Source organism: Arachis ipaensis, chromosome B5 (assembly GCF_059453495.1).
Source record: "Arachis ipaensis isolate K30076 ecotype BB chromosome B5, ASM5945349v1, whole genome shotgun sequence".
NCBI lineage: Eukaryota > Viridiplantae > Streptophyta > Magnoliopsida > Fabales > Fabaceae > Arachis > Arachis ipaensis.
In genome coordinates this window covers 9,473,696-9,497,037 of record NC_142440.1, presented here as the reverse complement: position 1 = coordinate 9,497,037, position 23,342 = coordinate 9,473,696, and the positions used below count along the sequence as shown (strand labels likewise).

Here is a 23,342-nt window from a genome sequence, read left to right as displayed (position 1 = left end):
ATGGAAGAGATACGAAACCACCAGGTAAGGGAAAGTTAGCCGCGAATTGGGAAGGCCCCTTTCGAATTTCTAAAGTTGTCAAAAGGGGGGCGTACTGCCTGGAAACGATAGAAGGAACACCCCTCCCCAACACTTGGAACATTTCGTCCCTGAAAGTGTATTACAGTTAAATCTTTTTCAATGTAATTGTGAGTTGGCCAGGTAGTCTTTTTCCTGATCACGAGGTTTTTCCCTAAGGAGGGTTTACTCGGACAGGTTTTAACGAGGCCGACCATCTCATACACTAAGCAGTTCAACAAAATTTTCCATCTTATACAAAGCTTCAAAGCATATCAACTTAACAAAACCGACCTCTTAAAGTCGGATATGTCGATGAAACTTGCGAAATATTCAATGTTCACAAAAACAGCAACATACAAGCTAAACAAGTATTCACAAAACATACAACCACCGACAAACAAAGTCGGAAACAAAGTTCAAAACATTCCAACATAAACAGAAAATACAATAGTACAACATAAAATTTCCATCAAGGAGGAGGAACACTCTCAACCTGGTCTTCGACACCTTCATCGTCAGCAAGCCGACCACTAACAATAATCTTTGCCACATTCAACTTCCCAATGTTAAAGTCAGGGGCGAACAATGAAACCTGGCTGACAGCGCGATCAAATCCGGCCACAAACATGTCCATCTTCTCCTCCTCAAGCTCGTTTAGACGAGCAGTCATTTCACCCTTAACTTTATCGTTCTCCTTAAAATCAGCCTGGAGTAGCCTGATTTGCTCCTGAAGACATCCCACTTCGTCTTCCTTCTCTTTCTTCAATAATTTGATCTGTTCCTTCAAGTCCTCTACTTCATCTTCTTTTTCTTTCACCTTAGCGGTGACATCACTTACAGCTTTCTCCTTTTCTTTTAACAAACGCTCTGAGGATGCAGCCCTTTCAATCAGGACCTGCTGCTCCGAACTTAACAGCTCGGTAGTACGGCCAACGCACAGCAGCCGAGAAGCAACAATCTACATAAAGCAAAATATCTTCAGCACACTTATAAATGAATAAAAATAAAAAGGCCATAAACAAAAAAATACACCTGGATAAACTTGCCCATTCCCTCAAGTCCTACACGACGAGTAAGTGCCATATCCCCGGGAAACTGGGAAACACGATCAGCAAGCTCGGCAAGGGAGAACTAATCACTCCAGATTGAGTGAGGGTTCGCACTAGGCAGGAAACCATGCAGCTGACACTGCCGATCAAAGACAGATTTCACAACAACATTCTGATCACCCTCGGAAATCACTTCTAGCGAATTCTCCAAAACAGTTTTCCTTTTCTTTGGAGATGGAGGAGCCTGAGCAGTAGAGAATGCAGCATCCTCAGCAGCCTCCTTCATAACCCCAGATACACTACCACCCCTCTCACCTTTCTTCTTCAGATAAGCCTGAAATTTGGCAGAATTCAGATTGGGCATCTTGCTACCTGTAAACAATAAGAAAGTCAGTAAAAATATAGCAGCACAACACAAAGACTTGCAAAAACAACAGTACCTATATACAATTTCTGCCCTTCAAAATCATTTTATGCATCATATTTCAATAAATCAGGGATAAGCAAACACTCTCCAGCGGCAAAATTTTCAATCAGAAATTCTAACAAACAGTCCTCTTCCTCGCTCATACCGTCAGTCTCAAGAATTTGTAACTGCTCCGAACACCAGTACAAAGGGAACTTCTCTATCATTTCTTCATCAAGGAAAAAGGGATACACGGCCTCCAAAGCACGAATTTTTACAAACATGGACTTGAAATTTTTAAAGGAAGACTTGTAAAGTAAAAATAGAGAGCGATCAGGAAAACTACTTAGAAAAACCCAAAGCCCTTTCCGAACCCCTTTAGACTGGAAGAGAGAAAAGAAAACATTCAGTGAAGGAGCAACATTTAAAAAATTCATCAGAACTTCAAATGCACGCAAAAATACCCATGAATTCGGGTGTAACTGCGAAGGGGCACAGTTAAGCTGAATCAAAATCTTGTACTCAAAATATGAAAACAGAAATTTTACATGCAACTCAGTTAAATAAGGGATATACATATAAAAGTAACCACAGTCTCCTCTCCTCTCACAAACCCTATCTTGACCGGAGCAAGGGAGGAACTCGAAACCGACATCAGAACCAGGTCTAACAAATCTTGCAAGCACCAAAACTTGAACCGACTCCTGATTACAATAGGAAGAAGCCCGAGTCTTTACGTCATCGTGAACCCAATGGTAAGGGTTCTCCTTGTCCTCCTCGACAACTTTCAACTTTTCTTTTTCTTTTTCTTTAACCATTTTTCCTAGAAAAAAACAACGAAAGATGGAGCCCGAAAGAAAATGCACAAGACAGAAAGAAGACAAGAAGACTAACCTCTGGAAGACATGGTCCCTAACTCACCAAAAACCTTTTTGCAAAAACTGAAGGCTCGTGTTGAAAAACATATACATTCAATTACAACCCACTACTTTAGTGGGAATTCGATAAACAATTAAAGTACGAGAGGAAACGGTTGGACTCCAATATCGCCGAACGTGCACATTAATTGCGGCCCAGTTAACAAAGCAACATAAATTACTTTTTCAAAACAAATTAATAATAAAGTGGGTATGTCAAAATTCATTCTTGGAAAACCCCATCTGAGTTTTCAGCCCAAGCTTGTACGCTCGTTGAGCTTGGGGGCTCAGCTATTCAACCTCTCTGCACCGAGGTATACTTTCAATAAAAAAGCTCAACTTGCTGCATACACCAAGTCAAGCTTGGAGACTCTGTACTGCACCCAAGAATCTCGGCCACATCCGAGATATACCTCGACGCAACGGCCGCTTTTCAAAACCGCCCATATACTCGAATCGCGGAACCAATATGCATGCCAGCATATCTGGTTAATCCACTCACTAAAATCTCGGATCACACTGACCGATCAGGCTACACGCTGAGCCTATAAATCCGAAGAAGAGAATTGAACAAGGCACGTCGAAGGAAATACCTTCACTCAATAAGGCTATTCAGTCCGCCCTAAGCTGCTTATTCCCAACCTCATATATTCGATCTCAGTTATATTTTATTCTGCTATTGACTTGAGCGTCGGAATCCTTTTTGCAGGTACCACGCTTGGGTTCGAGTTCACAAGGATAACGTCGGCCCAGGCTAACGTCGGCTCAGGAGTACTCACCGGACACCCAGACCGACGTATAGATCAAGCGCAGTGTCCTTGCCAGAACAAAGGGTATTGTAGTTATTTTTTATAAAAAATAATATTAATTTAAACTAATTCAAAATTTGATTCATCATTTTTTTATTAAATTAATTTATGTGGCCTAATTTTGACAAAAATAACAGAATTTAATCGATTATATATGTTAAATTTTAATTATTAAAAAATATTTTTAAAAAAAGATGTTTTAGACATCTTTGGGTTTGTTTGGACGCCACTTTCAAAAAAGATCTTTTACAAAAGTAAAAGTGATTTTATGTTTGAATATTTCATGTAAAAAGATCTTTTTATCTATCAATTATGTTTGAGTAAAATAAGATATAAAAATACTTTCTTATTCATTTATTATGTGAAAAATACCTTTCTTTGTTAATAAAAAATATCTTTTAAAAAAATATAAATTATAACTTTTCAAAAAAAATATTTTTTCAATTTCTTTGATGCTTTTACTTTCTATTTAAATTTTTTTTAAACATATTAAAAAATTAAAAAAAATTATCGATTTAATAGTACTCAAACAAACATTTTATCCGAGTGGTTTCAATAAAAAAATTTGTGCATTAAGTATAAATTACACTATTTTAAATGTTTAACAAACCGTCACCAAAAAAGTCACACAAAAAAAACCGTCACCAAAAAAAAAAATGTTTAACAAACTACCGAACAGTTCGAAGCCGCACAAAGATTGAGTATGCTCTACGAACCTAATCGAAAGACTATGTACTAGAAAAGAAGTTGCACGTGTTATATATCTTTGGTAGGTTATTCAATTTTGCAGGGATAGTTTGATTACTCTTTCTTTGCACGGAGATGATATAGCTAAACGGAAAAGAAAAAGGAAATAATGGGCTATAAAGAGTTGTTTCTATATTCCAAGTAAAACCACGAGACCCTCACATCTATAGCGTTTGTTTTGAGGTATTAAGACAGAAATTGAGAGATTGAGACTTAGTATCATATTTGTTGACTCAGAAACTGGTACTAAAATTTTTGTTTCTGTTCTTAAAATTTTAATATTTCAGTACTTCCAAAAAATATGACACAGGAGACTGAAATTTTTAGAAACAGAGACTGAAACTTTAATAATATTTTATACCTAAAATACCCTTATTTCAATTAATTAATTTCAATTTTACCTTTTATATAAATTAAATTAGAGTTTCATTTTTGTTTTAATTTCTATCTCTCACTTTACACCAAACAGAATACTGAAATTTATTTCTGTCTTTGTCTTTTAGTCTCTATCTTTCAGTCTCAATCTTTCAATCTCTGTCACTCTTTCAATCTCTATCTCTCCACCAAATACAGTATACTTCCTGATTTGAATGTTGCTATAAAGGGATTGATTATGATCTATATATTTTCGATGAGGTTTCCATCTATCAATTTCTCATCATGGCTAGTTCGTTAATATTTTTTTCCCTTAAATACCTCTCACCTTTTATTCTCTATTTTATTACCTGATTAAAAAGTTGTTACCCTTTTTCTAAATAAAAATATTTATTTTTATGTAAAGTTAAATAATTAAAAATAATTATAAAATAATTTAATTAAATATATTAAATTATCTAACCATGACCAATTATTAACTTTATTTGTAGATAATGGTATGAGTCTCGATCCTTTAAAAAAACTGAATTAAAAATGGTTATGACTTTTCAATGAATTTGGTATACACAATATTGTTGGATTTTTCCTTTTTTTTTTCCTTCCTTATTCTACGGTCACATGTATTTCTTGTTGCTAAAGTAGTAACCCTCAAACTCCTTCGTCACATTTCTAAATTTCTATACAGGCGTTGCCCGTCTTTAGGAAAAACATAGTATTAAAACGCTGCAACCTTTCTTGTTGTAGAAAAAAAAAAGCGGCCAAATTTAGTGAATTGACCAAATCAAAAATAACTTTTAGGGGGCGACAAGAAAAGTCAGACGTCCTTTTTACTGGTCTAGTCTTTTATCTAATTATGGGATTCCACTTATCCATCCACAGAACAATGATGACCCAATTAGTTATAGACTTATGGTTTACAGAAATGAGCTTAATTAAGGCAAAGAGAAAATGAAGATAGAAGCACTGTTTGGCGGATAGTTGGCATCATTTACAGAAAGAAGCATAGAATGAGATACAATGTTTACATGTTTGGAATAATAATACAAAGAAGACGAAGAGATGGACGGTTACAACTCCGACGGGAACACTAGGAAACCCCTTATCACCATTGACGCCCCACATTTATTAGAAACTGCTCAAATGGCCGTTGACAATGATTCCTTACTCTCTCCTCTTGCCAAGTCTCCATGGTCCTCTCACATGAACCACAACACCAACATTGGAGGAGATGGCTTCACCAACCCCAACGATGAAGCTCTCGTTGGCTCCCTCGTCCGCGAAGAAGGCCACATATACTCCCTCGCTGCCACCAGGGACCTTCTCTACACCGGCTCCGACAGCAAGAACATTAGGGTTTGGAAGAACCAGAAGGAGTTTGCAGGCTTCAAATCCAACAGCGGCTTGGTCAAATCCATCGTCATCGCCGGTGAAAAGATTATCACTGGCCACCAAGACGGCAGGATTAGGGTTTGGAAGGTGTCTTCGAGAAACGAACAAATACACAGACGCATTGCCACTCTTCCCACGCTCAGAAACTACATCAAGTGCTCCATGAGACCCAGCAACTACATCGAGGTTCGAAAGAACCGCAATGTGCTTTGGATCAAGCACTACGACGCCATCTCCTGCCTTAGTGTCACGGAGGACTATGCCTTCATATACTCAGCTTCTTGGGACAAGACCTTCAAGGTTTGGCGAGCCTCCAACTTCAAGTGCTTGGAGTCTGTGGTGGCGCATGACGACGCCGTTAACTCCTTGGTTGTGGCGCCGGAAGGCTTGGTGTTCTCGGGGTCCGCGGATGGCACTGTCAAAATCTGGCGGCGCGAGATGCAAGCGAAAGGAACGAAACACTTCTTCCAGCAGACATTGCTGAAGCAAGAGTGTGCGGTGACGGCACTGGTGATAAACGCGGACGGGAATGTTCTGTACGGCGGTTCGTCGGACGGGTTGGTGAACTTCTGGGTGAGGGGGACAAAGTACGAACACATGGGGATACTTCGGGGGCATAAACTGGCGGTGCTGTGTTTGGCGACGGCGGGGAACTTGATATTGAGTGGGTCGGCGGATATGGGGATCTGCGTGTGGAAGAGGACGGTTAGCAACGAGCATGTTTGCCTGACGACGTTGACCGGTCACACTGGACCGGTGAAGTGTCTGGCGGTGGAGAAGGACCCGGAGGCCATGTTGAATGACAAGAAGTGGATTGTGTATAGCGGCAGCTTGGACAAATCCGTCAAGGTTTGGAGAGTTTGCGAGAACGCGCCGCCCTCCCAACACGGCCACCAGCAATCTCGTACTAGTTCCGAGTTCCCCAGAGTCTCTTCTTTGAGGAAAATGGGTTCCAGAAGATACTAATAAATTAGTTAGTTACATTTATGGGAACATCATGCATGCATGATTTCTCAAGCTCTTGTTTGTAGGGGTATAGTATGTGAATTATTTATATGACTTTTATTTTCTCTAATTTCTCTTTTCCGCCATTTTTATTTGTCTGAACCCTTTTAATATGATAATGCTAGGTTGGAAGGTTGATGAATATGGATTATGCATGATGTGTCTGCTTTTAGGGTTTATTGGATTGGATTAGTTATGTACGTGTATGATGTGCTTGCATGAATTCTATCTCAATAAGTTATCTTTGTGGGCTTTTCATTTTATTTGATCAATCAATGAGTTTCCCTTGGGTTAAACTTCACATACGAAGTAGGGATGAAGAGGGCATTCTCTTGGGTTTAAGGACAATACAAGCCCATTTTTCGGTGACGTTAGTAAATTTTATTTTCGAACTCCTACCCAAAAAAAAAAACCTATATATATATATATGGTGATTTCTTCCAAACCCATGGCAATTTTGTGGATAAGTTACCCTTGCACATGTGTCATCATCTCAGTCATTGATCAAGAAAATTTTCAACCTTTCATTAATTGATTCATTGATAATAGCAAAAGCCTTTAATGAATATATATTATAACAAATACTACATTAATTATTGTATACATATATTATATAGTGTATTGGGGAACATTTATAATTATAATTTATAATCTCTAACTTGTTTTTCATTTTATAAAATACCCTCCATCACTTTCTGAAATTCAACATGCATGTCTCAGAAGCCTTTAATTCATGTTTCACTTCCTGGAAAACGCATAGAACCCACTGCCCACTGGTTTTTTCTCCTTCGTTCTATACCCACTACCCAACCCTGAAATTTGTTATCCTAGAACCCACTACCCAACCCTGTTTGATTTTTTTGCCTTCGTTCTATACCCAGCGTCCATTTAGCAAGAATGATCTCCTTCGAGTAACAGGTTCCGGAACTGGTACTCTGCTTTCGTCGGATTGGCGTTGACATCAACTGAGGAGAGGGCGAACGCTAAACTGATGTGGCTCCAGTAGAGAAATTTGTAGCAGAACTTCTGCTAGATCCGAAGCTGTGGCTGCTGGAAGCTGGTTTACCAACATTCATTTTTCGGCTGCCTTCGAATTAGGTGCGTCGGATTAGGTAAAGGTCACCTCCCTCCGACTCCGATAGTGCATTTTTTATCCGTTGAAGCTCAACCTCTGGTTGTCATCAAGGTATGTCCGATTAAGTTTTTCACTTAATCCAGATTAGTTTAATTTGGATGATAGTCTATGCCTTTTAAACGGTTCTCTGTTAGTTTAATTTAGATGATAGTCTATGCCTTTTAAACGGTTCTCTGTTTAGGGTGTTAGGTTGCTATCCTTGAATTTGAAAATTAAGTTACATTATCCAGTTCTATGCTGTGGCTAGCTTTGGGGAATTCAAATTAAAACCTAATACTGGGGTCAAAAATAATTGGGTTAGTTTAATTGGTTTTGGTTCATTTAATTTTACATGCAGCTTAGTTTAGCTTCCCGTAGTTGCTGCCATTGGCTCTGTTTATTGACATTTTTGGGTAAAATTATGGTAGGGGTTAAATTATGTCCATAAAGGAGGATGATGTAAAGAATGATTCTGATAATGATTTGGGTGATGATTTCGATTATCAACCGAATGCAGAAGATGATGCTGATGACGACGATGTGGATTCGCTGGATTCCACTAGCAAGAGTGAAGAAGTTTGTGGTGTAAAAAGAATAGCGGATTTAATGGTGGAGGATATTTGGAACCTGGAGTTTAGGACGGAGGATGAGGCTTGCCAATTTTATAACGCTTATTCTTGTTGGCATGGATTTGTAATGAGGAAGGACGACGTGGTTAAGGATAATCAAGGTAGAATCATTAGCAGGCAACTTGTTTGCAACAAAGAGGGCTGGAGAAATATGAGGTATCTTGATATGGATGATAGATCAAGGGAGTCAAGGTCACTAACGCGAACCAAGTGTCCAGCTCGGCTTAGGGTAAAGCTTGACTACAGCTGCGGTAGATGGAAGGTATCATGTTTTGTGGAATCTCACAACCACGATCTGACGCCACCCCAATTTGCGCATCTGGTACCGGCCAATCGTCGTCTAACTGTCACTGATAGAGTCCAAGTGGAAAATCTTCATAATTTTGGTGTCAAGAGCTGCCATATTATGGGGTATATTGCATTCCAGAAGGGTGGATATCGTCATGCTGGCTTCACACGGAAAGATTTGTACAACCACATCGATCGCTATCATCGGGCAAAAGTTAAAAACGGGGATGCCAATGCGGCAATAAACTATTTGATTGGCAAGTCAAACAACGATCCGATGTTCTTTGGAAAGTATACGTTCACTAGTGACGAAAGGCTGGAGCATATTTTTTTGGCAGATGGGCAGTCAATTATCAAATATCTCTGCTTTGGAGATATTGTTGCCTTTGATTCAACCTACAAGAAGAATAAATACAACAAGCCTTTGGTCATTTTCTCTGGATGCAATCATCACGGGCAGACTGTTATCTTCGGCCCCGGCCTACTATCCGACGAAACCACAGAGACGTATAAGTGGTTGTTGGAAACCTTTGTTGAAGCGATGGGTGGGAAAAGTCCAAAAGCAGTAATAACTGACGGAGACCTTGCCATGCGAGATGCAATCAAGAATGTTCTGCCTGATGCGACCCATCGGTTATGCGGATGACATCTGTAGAGAAATGCATGTGAAAATATAAAGAATCCTAATTTCCTGCGCGATTTTAAGGGTCTTATATACGACAACAACGACCAGAGAGACTTTGATCGGAGATGGGCGGCCATTTTGGATAAGCACAAGCTTGTTGGCAGTACCTGGATGGAAAAGACGTACGAAACTCGTGAGATGTGGTCCCATTGTTTCCTCCGAGATAAGTTTTTCGGTTACATAAGGACAACATCACAGTGTGAAGGTACAAATTCTCTCATCAGATTTTATGTTAATCGCAAGAACACCCTCATTGACTTCATGCATAACCTGGATAGGGCCTTAAAGGAGTATAAAAACAACGAATTAATAGCTGACTTTAAGTCTCAGTGCTCAGAGCCAGTGATGATTACCTCGTTGGAGGTATATGAAAGATATGCATCATGTTATTTCACGCAAAACATTTTCAAGAAAATTCGTAATGAGATTCAGAGGGCAGGGGCTTTGAATATAACGGTACTAAGCACAACCTTGGACAAGGTAGAGTTCAGTGTGACTGCTCTCGGAGACCCGGCCAAAGATCGACGGATGGAAGTTGATAGAGGTAAGAATCTGTTCTCGTGCTCGTGCAAGCTGTTTGAATCACGTGGTATTCTCTGTAGTCATATCTTCTGTGCCATGAAGTTCGAAAACATACTTGAGTTTCCAGATTCGTTGATATACAAAAGGTGGACAAAGAATGCAAAGAACGAATTTATTAGCACAGAAATGCCTGTGAATGATGACATCGAAAGGGTCTTAAAGTTTCGAGTTGGAGCATTGGCATCGAATTGCAACAAGCTGTGTGATATTGCTTGCAAGGATCTTGCAGACTTTGATGAAGTCCAGTCTGAACTTGTCAATTTAGTTATCCGCCTGCAGTCCCGCAAACAAGGCAAGTCAACTCCTAATGTTAACGTGGAAGGCATCAACGATCCCTTTGTTGTCAAAAGTAAAGGAGCCCCTTCCAAGAGGTCTTCTTGGAGGAAGAAGAGAGCATGCTCTAATTGCCACAAGTACGGTCATTACTACAAGCACTGTCCAGATCTGATGCAGCATAGTGTGGATGGTAACCCTCGCGATCAATCATATGGCAATGCATCGGCCAAGGACTCAGGTTTTAGTCCAGAAAGGTTTGCTAATTCTTCGAGGTCGTTCTCAATTAAGTCCGAACACCACTCAGGACCTAATACCAAGGTACGATTTGTTTATTCTAAATAGGCTCCTGCTGTGAAAATCTTGTTCGGTGTGTGTCCCTTTAAAAACCATTAAACTATGTGAATGCTCCTCTGTTTGCGCAACCTTTTAAAAAGGGTGGAACAAGGAAGTTTACGGCGACGGGTATGAGGAACCGGAAGGGTAAAGACAACACTTTTGTTGAGGTAATTTTTTTGAATATAAACATCTAATTTCCGTGTCATGAACTGGGTAAATTAATGAAGATCTCGTTCTTCTTGTCTAAAAAAAAATTTATAAAACAGCGGAGCCTCCATGAAAGCAGCGAATCCATTGACATCGCGTCCACGAATGGTATTTTCAATAAAAATCTCTACTCGTTAACACAGGTGTGATGCGTAAAACTCATCTTAACCACTTTGCGATGAATGACCATTATGATTTTATGCATGATTATAGTTTCTGATTGGGGATTATGATGTTATCAGCAGGTGAAGGAGTCACAGCAGGACAAGAGACATTCATTCACGAACTATGAATGCGTTAATGATGTCATTGATGATAAATGTGACACGCGACATGTGCAGATCGATGTCCGAGATCCGTTACCATCGTCACTGCCTTGTGGCAACAAACAAGGATCGTACATGGCATTGTTCGCGTCGATGCATAGGACACTTTGACCATTTGAAGGAATTAGTCTTCTGAATTTAGTGCAATGCAAGTATAATTGGTTCTAAAAGCATCATCTATCCTGATTTACTGACCGCAATGTATTTGTCACTGCTTGGTATTGAGGAGTTTTAAGTTGTAGTTATTTACGTTAACTATGAATATGTCCATTAGGGTGATAATTATGTTCAATAATATGTATGTGATTTGCTTACAGTGCTGTATTCTCGTTGGAGTAAATTGTGGTTGACTTTTGGGTAACGAGTTGCTACCATTGTGATTATGCAATTCAGTTGATCAATTAGAGTTGTGTAAATTAATTTTTTCCCCTACTTAGTCCATTATGATGACAATAATGTTGAATAATATGCATGTGTTTTGCTTACATTGCTGTATTTTAGTTGCAGTTTATTGTGGTTGCATTTGGGGTAAGGACTTCCTACCATTGTGGTTATGCAATACAGTTGAAAAAATAGAGCTGTGTTAATTGATTTTTTTCCTTTCTTAGTGCATTTGATTTATCAACCAAATTATTAGATTGAATGGGTTGTAGTCTCCAAGGTTGAATTGTTCATAGATGGTTTCAAATCTCTTTTGTAACGTTGAGGTTGTGAATCTACTTTGTTATTATGGATTTCCTATATTCATTGAAAATTTTATTTAAGGGGAAATGGCACACTGTGTATGAAAGCAGTTTGAAATATATATAGATATATGAAGCAGAAAATTCGTAAACACAAACACAATTTTTATTCGCTCATATCATAGTTTCGATTATTAGGTTCAATAACATTTTGAAGTTGTTAGAGTCTTACATACTGACAGAATTTAACACTAGGAACAATAAATGTTTGAAACACTGCGGACATTTCCTTTAAGTTGTACAATAGCGAATCTTTCTATGTTATCAGCTATTTGACTACAGCATGACTTTACTTTGATAGGCAGGGTTTTGCTTCCTGGGATTGAGAGCTTGGATATTTCCAAAATGTAGTCATCTAGCATCCGTAACATTGTTGACTATTATGACCTGATATTAAGAAAACTCAGCACGACAACTATACACAAAAGTTGTGAATCAAAAAAATCAATTAATTCAGTAAACCTAAAAAAAAGGATCCACGAAACTGCTACTTACCCTTTAGCCTTTGGGTTTTAGGTTCTTCATCAATTTCCTTTCCCAGTGGACACAACCTACTTCCTTGGTGTTTCCAATGTTTCATACATTTGAATCTGATTTCAAATTGATTAAAAAATCTAATTTCATACATCGGATTCATGCAGAACTAGCTTTCACTCCGTATCTCATTGAAGTAACAAAGCACCAACGACACTATATCGGTTAGGGTCTGCATCACTCATCACCTACATACACAACAACAGCCTATGTTAAATATAAGTATATAAATTCAAAAAAATACATCACATGGACCAACCATCCGCATCGAACATTACCGAAATTAACATATCTGAAGAAAATTTGGAGGCAAAACCGACACGTTATAGGAACCCGATGGATGGCAAAGAGATGCAAACCGCTTACATTGGTTTTTATAGACCGCATTACCTCGTAACAACATTTTTATACAGATAATTTAAATACGTGTAAATGACGGACACCATCCATTAGTCAGATTCTTTTAATTGCTCTACTGCATGCACCCAAACACCATCCGGGACACTTGTACTCTAAATTTCAACAACAAGCATTTTTTTTACCTCTAGATGGATATCTTCTGTGGAAAAATGAATCGGTACCGCAGCACAAGTGCCTAAGTTGATTTGGGAATGGTACTTCTCGTTTTCACCATCTTCCTGAACTCTTGGGGGAGAAGCAACGTCATCTGTTCCCTTTGCGCATCCTCGTCGTGCATTGAGATGAGATATCGTTAGTTAATATTTTTCTTTTTTTCTTCCGTGCAGAAGTATGTGAAAAAGGTACAGCGGTCGTAAGTACAACCGTTCGTGAAACATAGACGGATTTTCGCTAGGTATGAAAATTATGAATTACTCCAGACAAAACCCAATGCAGTATTATCGAGGTCTGTAGCCGATGACATGTTATCGAACTTTAATTTAGTGTGTGAAGCCGACTACAGAAGACGTTCCTTGTTCGGCTAAGTGGGAAGGAGTATCAACTCCAATTTTGTCGGAGCTACCAACGGGTGATGGAATAAAAGTCAGACGAAGGAAGGTAGATGATAGTGTTTGGTTGAATGAAGGTTGGTATGCACTTCCTGAGTTCTTAGGACTAAAGCATGGATATTTTGTGGTTTTCAAGTACAATGCTGAATCCGTATACGAATTAATTGTGATCCACTTTGACTGAAGCAAAGAATGACTAGTCAAGTTTGATATGTTTTCATAACGACCAGCAGGAAGTGATACGAAAAATCATTTTCCATATCCCGGTGCTCGTGATGGAAACGGATCAACCTCAAAAATTCAATCATCGGTTCACTCAGTAGGGTCACAAGGAATTCATCATGGATTTACCAGTGCACAAAAAAAACAACAAAATACCAATGCCTTAACGCTAAGAAACCAACAACTCCATACCAAATTTCATTCAAACAAACACGAGCATCTATATTTTTTCTCCGTCTAACCTTTTTTCCTATCACCCGCTGGTACCTCCGACAATATTGTGTTAAAAGAGCCTAACCAAGTAACTCTGAAAATTTTATTCACATTACTTTCTGTGGTCGGCGACACCAACTACACTAACTGTCATCGGCACCCCGCAGTACGAAAACAACAACATCATTAACTATCGGCCTGCGTTCCCTCGACAAAATGTTTGATAGACGAAAATAAAAATTGACATTGGCAATAACCTCGTACGCAACTATCAACATAACAACACGTACCGTGTAAGGAGGAGTAGGACGACAAATGAAGGCGACACACTTGAAGAAACTGATCTGCAACTCAACTCTAACTTGCTCTCTGCGTCGTGTCTCGTGGCATGCTTGGTAACCCCAACAGTGCGTTTGAACAGCACGGCGGGGGCGGCAGAAGTGCTATCGACTCAACTCCTGCAATGAAAAACATTGCTTCGGTTACATATAACGGTAACATCTCCTCAATAAACACACTAACCAGCATTCACCAAAATATACACAACATGCACAGTTACCCAGTTATCTGGCACGCTAATGACTCTGCTACGAAGTTAACCTGGAATAGGAAAAAAACAGCTACTTATTACGGGGTTTCCGGTTCACCCTGACAAAAACAGGACACAGAAGCACAGCCCTGGGACCAAATTCCATGTTACAATGTGTCACGCCATTGTCTTACCTTCATAGTCAGATTTGTCGGCTGCTTTGGGTTCGGGTATTGAGTTGCTTCCTTCAATACGACTGCTTCCGGCGACACCTGTGACTGCAGTTTCCAGCATCCGAACGGCGACGGCAACCCCATGGCTGTCAATTTCATCGACCAACGTGCATCTTGGATCACGAAAGTCCACCCAGAAACACTTGGAATGAACACTGCTTTCCGAACACAATCTGAAATCCCAGACAGACACATCAGGTATAAAACACTCAATACGGCATTCATCAAATGAATTATATACATTAACAACCATGTTCCAACAAAATCATGTCCAAAGACACAACCTAATACAATTACTTCACAAATTATTCCATAAACCGAGAAGAACTTACCATCGTATCCATGATAGAGCCACTTTGATTTAGTGAGAAACAACCCATCCTGTGACACGATACAGGGCATCCACGATACTACCGCTAATTGTGACGATTTGTGGAATTAGGGTCTCTAATAAATCTAAACCCTGACCACAACCTACTCATCTCTACCTCAGTTGTTCTTTTTGGTCTAACGTTCGGCCGAAAGAACCCTAGCCGATTGGACACCCACTGATACGGAGCCAATCGCCCTCTCGTCGTTCTGTTACTCCAACTACATGTATTGTGGAACTTGGTTGAAACTCTATGTTTAGTATTCCGGTTGATGTTAATTATGTTTTTTTTTGTTAATGAAATCCCCAGAACTGTTATGACACTGGTTAATTCCTATTGTTTTTTTCTTTCAGTTGGTCTTTTATAATTGTATGTTTTACATTGGTTTGAAAGAGCCAAAATTAAGAGAAATGGTTGCATAACAACCTCAATCTATCTAATTCGATGTGTCATGTAGTGTTCCTCATGTACAGGAGATTTATAATGGTGTTATTCTGTTTCTAACCATCCTAGTATAGGGAGTATGTGAGAAATATCAGTTAACCTACTAACATTTTACGTGAATATTCAATCAAGAAATGCTATTCCAAAAAAAGATTGATAAAATTAACGGTTAACACACACATGAATGGAAAAAATAGTTACCTGAAAAAACTTGGTTTTCTTTTAAAATTCCGGAGAGAGTTGGGCTTAACAGATTTCAAGCCAGTTACTGCATTAATCCTCACTTGAATTATCCACTACTTGTTTTTGTAGCTGGCCCAAATTGATAGATAGCCCACTTTACTTTTAGATAGACTTGAACTACCAAAAAATAAATGTCTTTCCAGGTTAGTTGACCGAGCCCAATCCCAAGTATGACAGAAAGACTAAATATTCAGTTAATTAAAGTAACAAACGCTGGGGAAAAAAATTTCGATGACCTTTGATCATATACTATGTTACACCTTAATACCTAACCAGAACTCATCCGGGATAATCGTGAATCGAGACAATTCGACCTATAATTCGACCAAAGTTTTCCTATGTAACACGATTCGACCAAAAAAGACGACATATAAACAGACATATAAACGGGCAATGTTACAAGACAAACTTACATGATGGCCCTGGGTTTCAGGAGAACAATTATATACACCACTGCTTTGTTGGACGATGGCAGAACCTAGCCCAGTGCACGGTAAAACCTGCAATAAGCCATATACTCGTTGAATATTACTTTATAAGAAGAAAAACAGAGCAACCCAGTACATGGTAACTTGGTAAGACCTGCAATAAGCCATTAGCTCTCCATAAACAAACTCCAGGTTGCACTCTACCTCCACGGCCACGTTGCTGAAATGATCAACCCATTAGCACTCGTTCATTTACTTTGGCTTATAGAGTAATAGGAATTCAATCAAGTGCATGAAGGGGTGAATAAAGTCAAACAAATTGAGCAAACAATGGATTCAGCAATAATGGAAAGTTATGGTTTTTTAAAAAGTCAGATCTTTCAATTGGAGTATTATACATCATGTGCAAGGGTATAAAGATGCTGATCTACAACTTCAATACCTGATGAGATGAAGCCTTTAAAATCCATTATGTTAACAGACAGGCTAGCTTATTTCAAGCATCATAGCTGCTCTCCTTTGCTGAACAATTGATGTGTATTAGAACAAAGCAGTGGCCATTCATCATGATCAAATAAACTACAAGTGTTAAGATTTATTTAGGTTCAAGGGATTAGGAATTTGGAAACCTATGCAGGAAATTTTCTGAAAGAAAAGCAATTAAACTTGACTAACAAGTTGCAATTCAACAAATTACCAAAGCCTAACATAACATTCTAGTTTACTTTCAACTTCTTCATTCTCTCACAACTTAAAATTTATGCTGCACACTAGTATATAAGAACAAAAACAGATCTTGTCAATTATCTATTGTGGTGGCTGCATGATTTGTCATGGAAGTCACCAAATCATCGGTGTATATTGTCATGCCCTTCTCCTTCCTAATCTTACAGAATTGCCGAAGATTGAGTTATAACATGACTGCAATCTTAAGCATTCGTTTCACTAATAAAAAGGTTGCTATTTTCTGGTATTCAGGCTGACTTACTACAACATATTAGCCTTCATATGCTACTGAAATTAGTAGGAAACTTTGATAACTAAGTCACAAAAATAAATACCATAAAACATATACGTATCTATAGGTAAAACATAATCAAATTCCAACCATGTTGCCCATATCAAATAAACGACATCGACAATTTTTGCTTTAAAAGCTTCAAGCAATTGTGTGTCTATATTCTAGCAAAAAAATTCTGAAAGAAGGAAATTATTCTTAAGTTTCTCAACCTAATAGAGGTGCTTCAGGTTCCAGTTTTGATCTAATGGTTAGACTTTGTTGATGAAGCCTCCTTCTCTCTTGCAGCTGTTTCTCTAGTCTTCTTCCTCAACTCTCCTTGTATACTTTTTCTGTTCAGTAGCTTCTCTAGGTTTACTATTCTTTGCTCTACATGTACTATCAGGTTATCCATTCCCAAATGTTCTTCAACATGATTCTGCTTCCCATCACTCGATCCCCTTGTAGCCTCCCCCTCTCTGACCCTTACAATGTGGTCATCAACCCAGAGAAAGAATTTGCAATGTGCTTCTGTCACCTAAATCAAATAGAACACAATGAATGTATGGTTGTACAAAACACTCCAACTCAATCTAATCCACATATGTGACTGTAAATAATCCCTAAAGGCTAAATCTTAAAAATCCTTTCAAATTTTAAAGCAATTTTTGTATATCATATAAGGTTCTATGTCAATTCATGCCTCAATCATTCTTCAAAATTAACCAGCACCAATATCAAATTATATACAATATCAACCCAATTTAACAGCAAATCGCTTACAAAATCAAATCATTTTCATAACCAATAGGCATGCCATTCCAAACAATTCAAAATCACATCCACAACAACTTGAGCTAGGGAAAATAACCAAAATCTATATTCTAAACCTCCATTCCAAAAATTCAAAATCAACCAAAATTTAGCATAAACTTAGTGATCATACATGAAGAATTGCGTGCTTACCTTTAACAATGGGCATCCAAAAAATAGCCTATTCGGGTTAGTGTCTGTCTTAGACATGTAACAGATGGCATATTTTTCGCAGAAGCATTTTGGGGCCACACCATCTTTTACATCCCTAGGTTGCAGCGAAATTGAACTTGCATATCCAGCTATCAGTTCCTGTTGTCTGCCGGCTTCGACTATGCCTCGTCTCGTGTTTGAGGAGCATGCATCACTAGCCATCAATCTGATTAACATTGAACACAACCATGAAAAAATATTCTCAACTATTGCATTCAAAATTGAAACAATCTACCTCGATGAACGGTTATTAAAGAAAGTGAATAACAGAACAAATCATGCAAATTTGGTTGTTAAAATTGACAACTGAAACAAACGAATTAGCTACAGGAAGAAACAGTAGGCCTTACAATGGTTTTCCGAGAGGGTTTTCCTCGTGGGTCGCGGGAACCTTTTCCGCCTAGGGGATGAGTTACGTTCTTCAACGGTTTCGTAAATACTTCACTCTGCCTGTGAGTCACAATAAAGGACACCCGCGTAACCCTAGACGAAGAACCAGTAGGCAGGATCTTCGATGGGGTTCGAAAAAGTCGGTTCACTAACGATGAGTCACCAAAGAAATCAGAAGAATGAGGAAGAAAAAGAGGCTGTGGACATTAAAGCGGTTTTTGGGGGAAGGTTTTGCGAGTGGGACGCTGGAAAAATCAAACGCTTCACCTACAGGAACGGTTGGAGGAGCAGTGAGGTCGAAGAGGAATCTGTGGATATTATAGGGGTATTAGGGGAAGGTTTTTCGAGTGGATCGCCGGAAAAATCACACCCATCATCTATAGGAAGGGTAGAGAAGAAGGAGTAGTGGATACAAGGGTAGAAGAAGCAGTGAGGTTGAAGAAGAAGTTGTACACATTGAAATGGTATTTGGGGAAGGTTTTAATTTGTATGGTATTTGGAGAGGGATTTGTAAAATCAATTATTTGTATATTGTACCCATTTATGTTACAGTATAAATACTTAGTGTGGTATAATGTAAATACTATAAAATACAATGTAGTGTAAAAGCATTTAATGAATCAATTAATGAAAGGTTGAAAATTTTCTTGATCAATGGCTGAGATAATGACACATGTGCAAGGATAACCCACAAAATTGCCATGGGTTTGGAAGAAATCACCTCTATATATATATATATATATATATATATAAGTGACGTCTCTGGTGAATGAAGAGAACTCATGACTGTGGCTAAAGTGAAAGATCCAACCTGTGAATGACACATGGTCTAAATGGATAGAAGACTAACTCTATTGACTCTGGTGATACAGTGAATTCGCTAAGCCTTCAGTTATCAACCGAAATCATAATGGTATATATGTCTATTTTTAAATATTTATAAAAATATTTTGCTGTATCTATTGACATAATATTTTTTGAAACAATAAATTTCAGCTAAAATAAATTAAAAAGAAAAACAAAAATCAAGACTACGACTCATAAGTTGTTTATTTGGCTACAAATAAAAATCGTTTTAACAAAAGTTGATTAATAATAAAATATTAATTATGAATAAAATTGACTCAACAAGTAAATTAAAAAATTTAAAATAAAAAATAATTAAATTATCTAAATTAATAAATTATAAATAAATACTTTTAACTAATATTAATTTAAATAACATTAAATTTCTTAAATCGATACAAAATGATTTTTTTTTTCAAAATCTTCATTTTATGGTAGATTTTATTAAAAAAAATCATAAATATATAAAAATTTTTAGACTAAAGATAAAATAATTAGCAATAAAAATTAATAAATTAAAATATAAAGCTTTAAAAAAATTATTAAAACAATTATACAAATTATAAAAAAAAAAATTCTAACTCGTAAAATTTGAATGATTCCATACAAGTGTTACTAATAACACACATTTTCACATTATTTTGATAAAAACATCAACTATCTAAAAATAATTTTGATATGTACAGTAAGTGTCAAGCAATTTTACACGTATATCTAATTACGTAACGTCACATTATTAAAAGTAATTATTATTTTCATTGACGGCGACAATGATCATTCAAAGGATAGATGTAATTGTACGACGGTGTAAAATTTTATATATTGTCAATATAAAACTGTTTTACATGTGCATCCAATCACATAATATTAGATTAACAAAAATAACTATCAAATTGACTGCGTAAATAGTCATCCAAAAAAATAAATGTAATAACAGAACTGTGTAAAACACTTTACACCGTGTATCAAAATTAAATTCAAAATTTAAAATAAAAAAAATCCACCTAACCCAAAGAAAAAAAAATCTCTCAAACTCTAGGGTAAACCACACAGGCACACTACAATAACTCTCAAGTTTGACTAAAGTTTCATACACTCATTAAATATATTGACCATTCTATAGGTGTCATATGACTATTGGACGGTCAAATATAAGTCATTCTTAGCCACCTATCTCCATGCCACCCTAGAACTTACCATATATATATATATATATATATATATATATATAAAACGAGAAAGTGATGGATTTACCAAACAAAATAAAAACAAAACAAGAAAGCGATGGTGGAACACGTGCTGCGGTGAGTAAATAATGTCATAATCAACTACAATTCTTTTATCAGAAATTATATTTATTCTATGTTATATATTTTTTATGGTATAAGTTTTTTATTTTTATTTTTTATCAATTATTTTAATTAAAATATGCATAAACAGTGGGGCAAATGATATGGGTTTATTTTTTTTTACCAACAAGAATTGGTAAGTAATCTGAGTTTCGGGATTTTTCAATAATAAGAAGAGGATATATACTTTCACAGTCTCATTGATAATTAAAGTGCTCAAGAAAGAAAATAGTGGGAGAAAATATTGAGCGGATGAAATGAAAGAAAGAAAGAACCCAGAAAGGCAATTCCGTTTTGCTGAGGAGCTAGTGGTGATAAAAGACAAGTTATGCTATGCTTGGTGTTCCTGCGGGAACGTGGAATCTGATTCTGGAGCTGCTAAGATTAGTATATTCGCAGCAGCAGATCCTTTCATGATTGGTCATATCATATGACTATAACACAATAGCACGACCATCCTAGTGCTTATTTAATGATTACACTGTAACTAAAACATAGCCAAAACAAAACAAGCTCCTCAACTTGGATTAGGTTATTTAACCATATTACAGTATGCTATTATACCTTGGGTGACGTGTACATATATACCTCTCATAGTCTCATTATTGAATACAGTCTGGATCATGAATAGTCTCTCGATCATATATTCATATTCAATAATACGGTGCTAAATGCTAAATAGAATGTGACCAGATCGATGTCATAATCTCAATGTGTAACCTTACATTTTATTTTATTTTTTCTTAAGAGGATTGGATGCTAATAAAAATATGAAAGATATGCAAATTATTTTTTAAAATTTTAATTTTTAAATAACAAATTAAATTTTATTTTAATTTCTCTACTCTAAATTAAAGTTCCTACGTATCTTCTATGCGAAAAGATGCAATTTTTTTATTTTGAAGTAAAAAATTATAGCTATAAGTAATAACAAGTGTAAAAAGATAAAATTACTAAACATACAACTTTATAAGTTTAGAAAAAATAAATTGATAAGATGGTAGTTTGGATAAACTAACTTGTAAGTTTTGACTTCATTTAAATTGGATAGACTAATTTAGTTAAGATTTTTGACTTCCTCCAAAAATAAGTTATTAGTTAATCATGTGTTGAAAATAAATTTTATATAATGATAAAATTAAATTGATATTTACAACTTGATAAAATTATATAAGATGATAATTTGATGATATTAAATTGATATTAAACAATTAGTGATTTATTTATTTTTCATATCACTACTATTAACAAAGGGAACCACTCAGATAAAGACGCTTAAAATATCTTTTTTTAAAGATATTTTTTTTTCAATTAAAATTTAGCACATAATCAACTAAATCATGTTATTTTTATCAAAATTAGGCTAGACAAATTGATTTGACCGAAAAAATAGTGAATCAAATTTTAAATTGGTCTAAATTAATATTATTTTTAATGAAAAATGACTACAATACCCTTATTATAGAAAATGATTAAAATATTTCTATTATATATATATATATATATATATATATATATATATTAATTAATTCTGAAAATTCTAAATCCAAACTCAATGACAACAGAAAAGTAAAAGACTAGAATTTAGAATTTTCAAAATCAATATATATATATATATATAATAGAAATATTTTAGCAATTTTTTATAATAGGGTGTTGTAGTCATTTTGCATAAAAAATAATATTAATTTAGATCAGTTTAAGATTTGATTCATTATTTTTTCGGTCAAATCAATTTGTCTAGCTTAATTTTGATAAAAATAACATGATTTAATCGATTATATGTGTTAAATTTTAATTAAAAAAAAACATCTTTAAAAAAAGACGTTTTAGACGTCTTTATCTGAGTGGCTCCCATTAACAAATTATATATAGATGGTTAAAATATATTCTAATGAATGCCAAATTCTATATAGAATTAATGACTAAAAATATGAGAAAAATTTAATAAGATTTATCTCGTACCTATTATTTTTTTCATAAATTTTTATAATATATAAGTAAATTTTTTAATTTTTTTATATATTTTAAAAAACTATAATTTTTATCACGTAGTTATAATATTTTTATTATTGTCTAATGTTCTGGAATATTTTTATAAGCCTGATACTAAGAAACCAATTTAATAATTAAGTATTTTCTTAGATTCCAAAGAATATATTATAAAGAGGACACTAACATTTTGAAACTTATTCTAATGCCTAATAACTTAATTCTATGAGGTCAATTATTATCTTGTAACTATCATTCTATTATTAAAGAAGAATATTACAACATTAACTATATATAGGTGTAAGAGCATCATATAAAAAGAAATCACAAAAGCCATCAAGCATCTTATAACGAGAGTAGCTCATGAAAAGAACAACTTACGTAAGAGAAGCTTATAATGTCATAACTTCACAAATCACAATATATGCACTATTTTAAATAGTGCACTTAGGTATGATATCTAACTTAGTTCCTATTGTGACTCATGCTAACTTGAGTGTCAGAGTCCTTGCAGGTACACCTTATTATTGGGGTGATGAATTTAGGACATTGGAAACTCGGAATAAGAGGATGGTGGCAATATCGTGTCTCCAACCTACTTTCTATAATTTTGT

General features: G+C 36.1%; 2 protein-coding genes and 1 pseudogene across 2 annotated transcripts; 2 read left to right on the top strand and 1 right to left on the bottom strand.

Annotated features, from left to right (window-relative positions):
* Positions 1 to 5,422: 5,422 nt before the first annotated feature.
* Positions 5,423 to 6,718, top strand: LOC107640088 (protein JINGUBANG pseudogene; annotated as a pseudogene).
* A 1,759-nt stretch (positions 6,719 to 8,477) lies between these two features.
* Positions 8,478 to 10,673, top strand: LOC110271907 (protein FAR1-RELATED SEQUENCE 5-like). Its single transcript, XM_021123584.2, is given in 1 exon segment — positions 8,478 to 10,673. A coding segment is annotated over 1 exon segment (2,196 nt).
* A 6,717-nt stretch (positions 10,674 to 17,390) lies between these two features.
* Positions 17,391 to 18,313, bottom strand: LOC110262733 (uncharacterized). The gene is made up of 2 exons (XM_021103456.2): positions 18,092 to 18,313; positions 17,391 to 17,663 (listed from the first exon to the last, which is right to left on the bottom strand). The coding sequence occupies exons 1-2, from the start codon at positions 18,311 to 18,313 to the stop codon at positions 17,391 to 17,393; spliced, it is 495 nt and encodes a 164-aa protein (XP_020959115.1).
* Between the last annotated feature and the right edge of the window lie 5,029 nt (positions 18,314 to 23,342).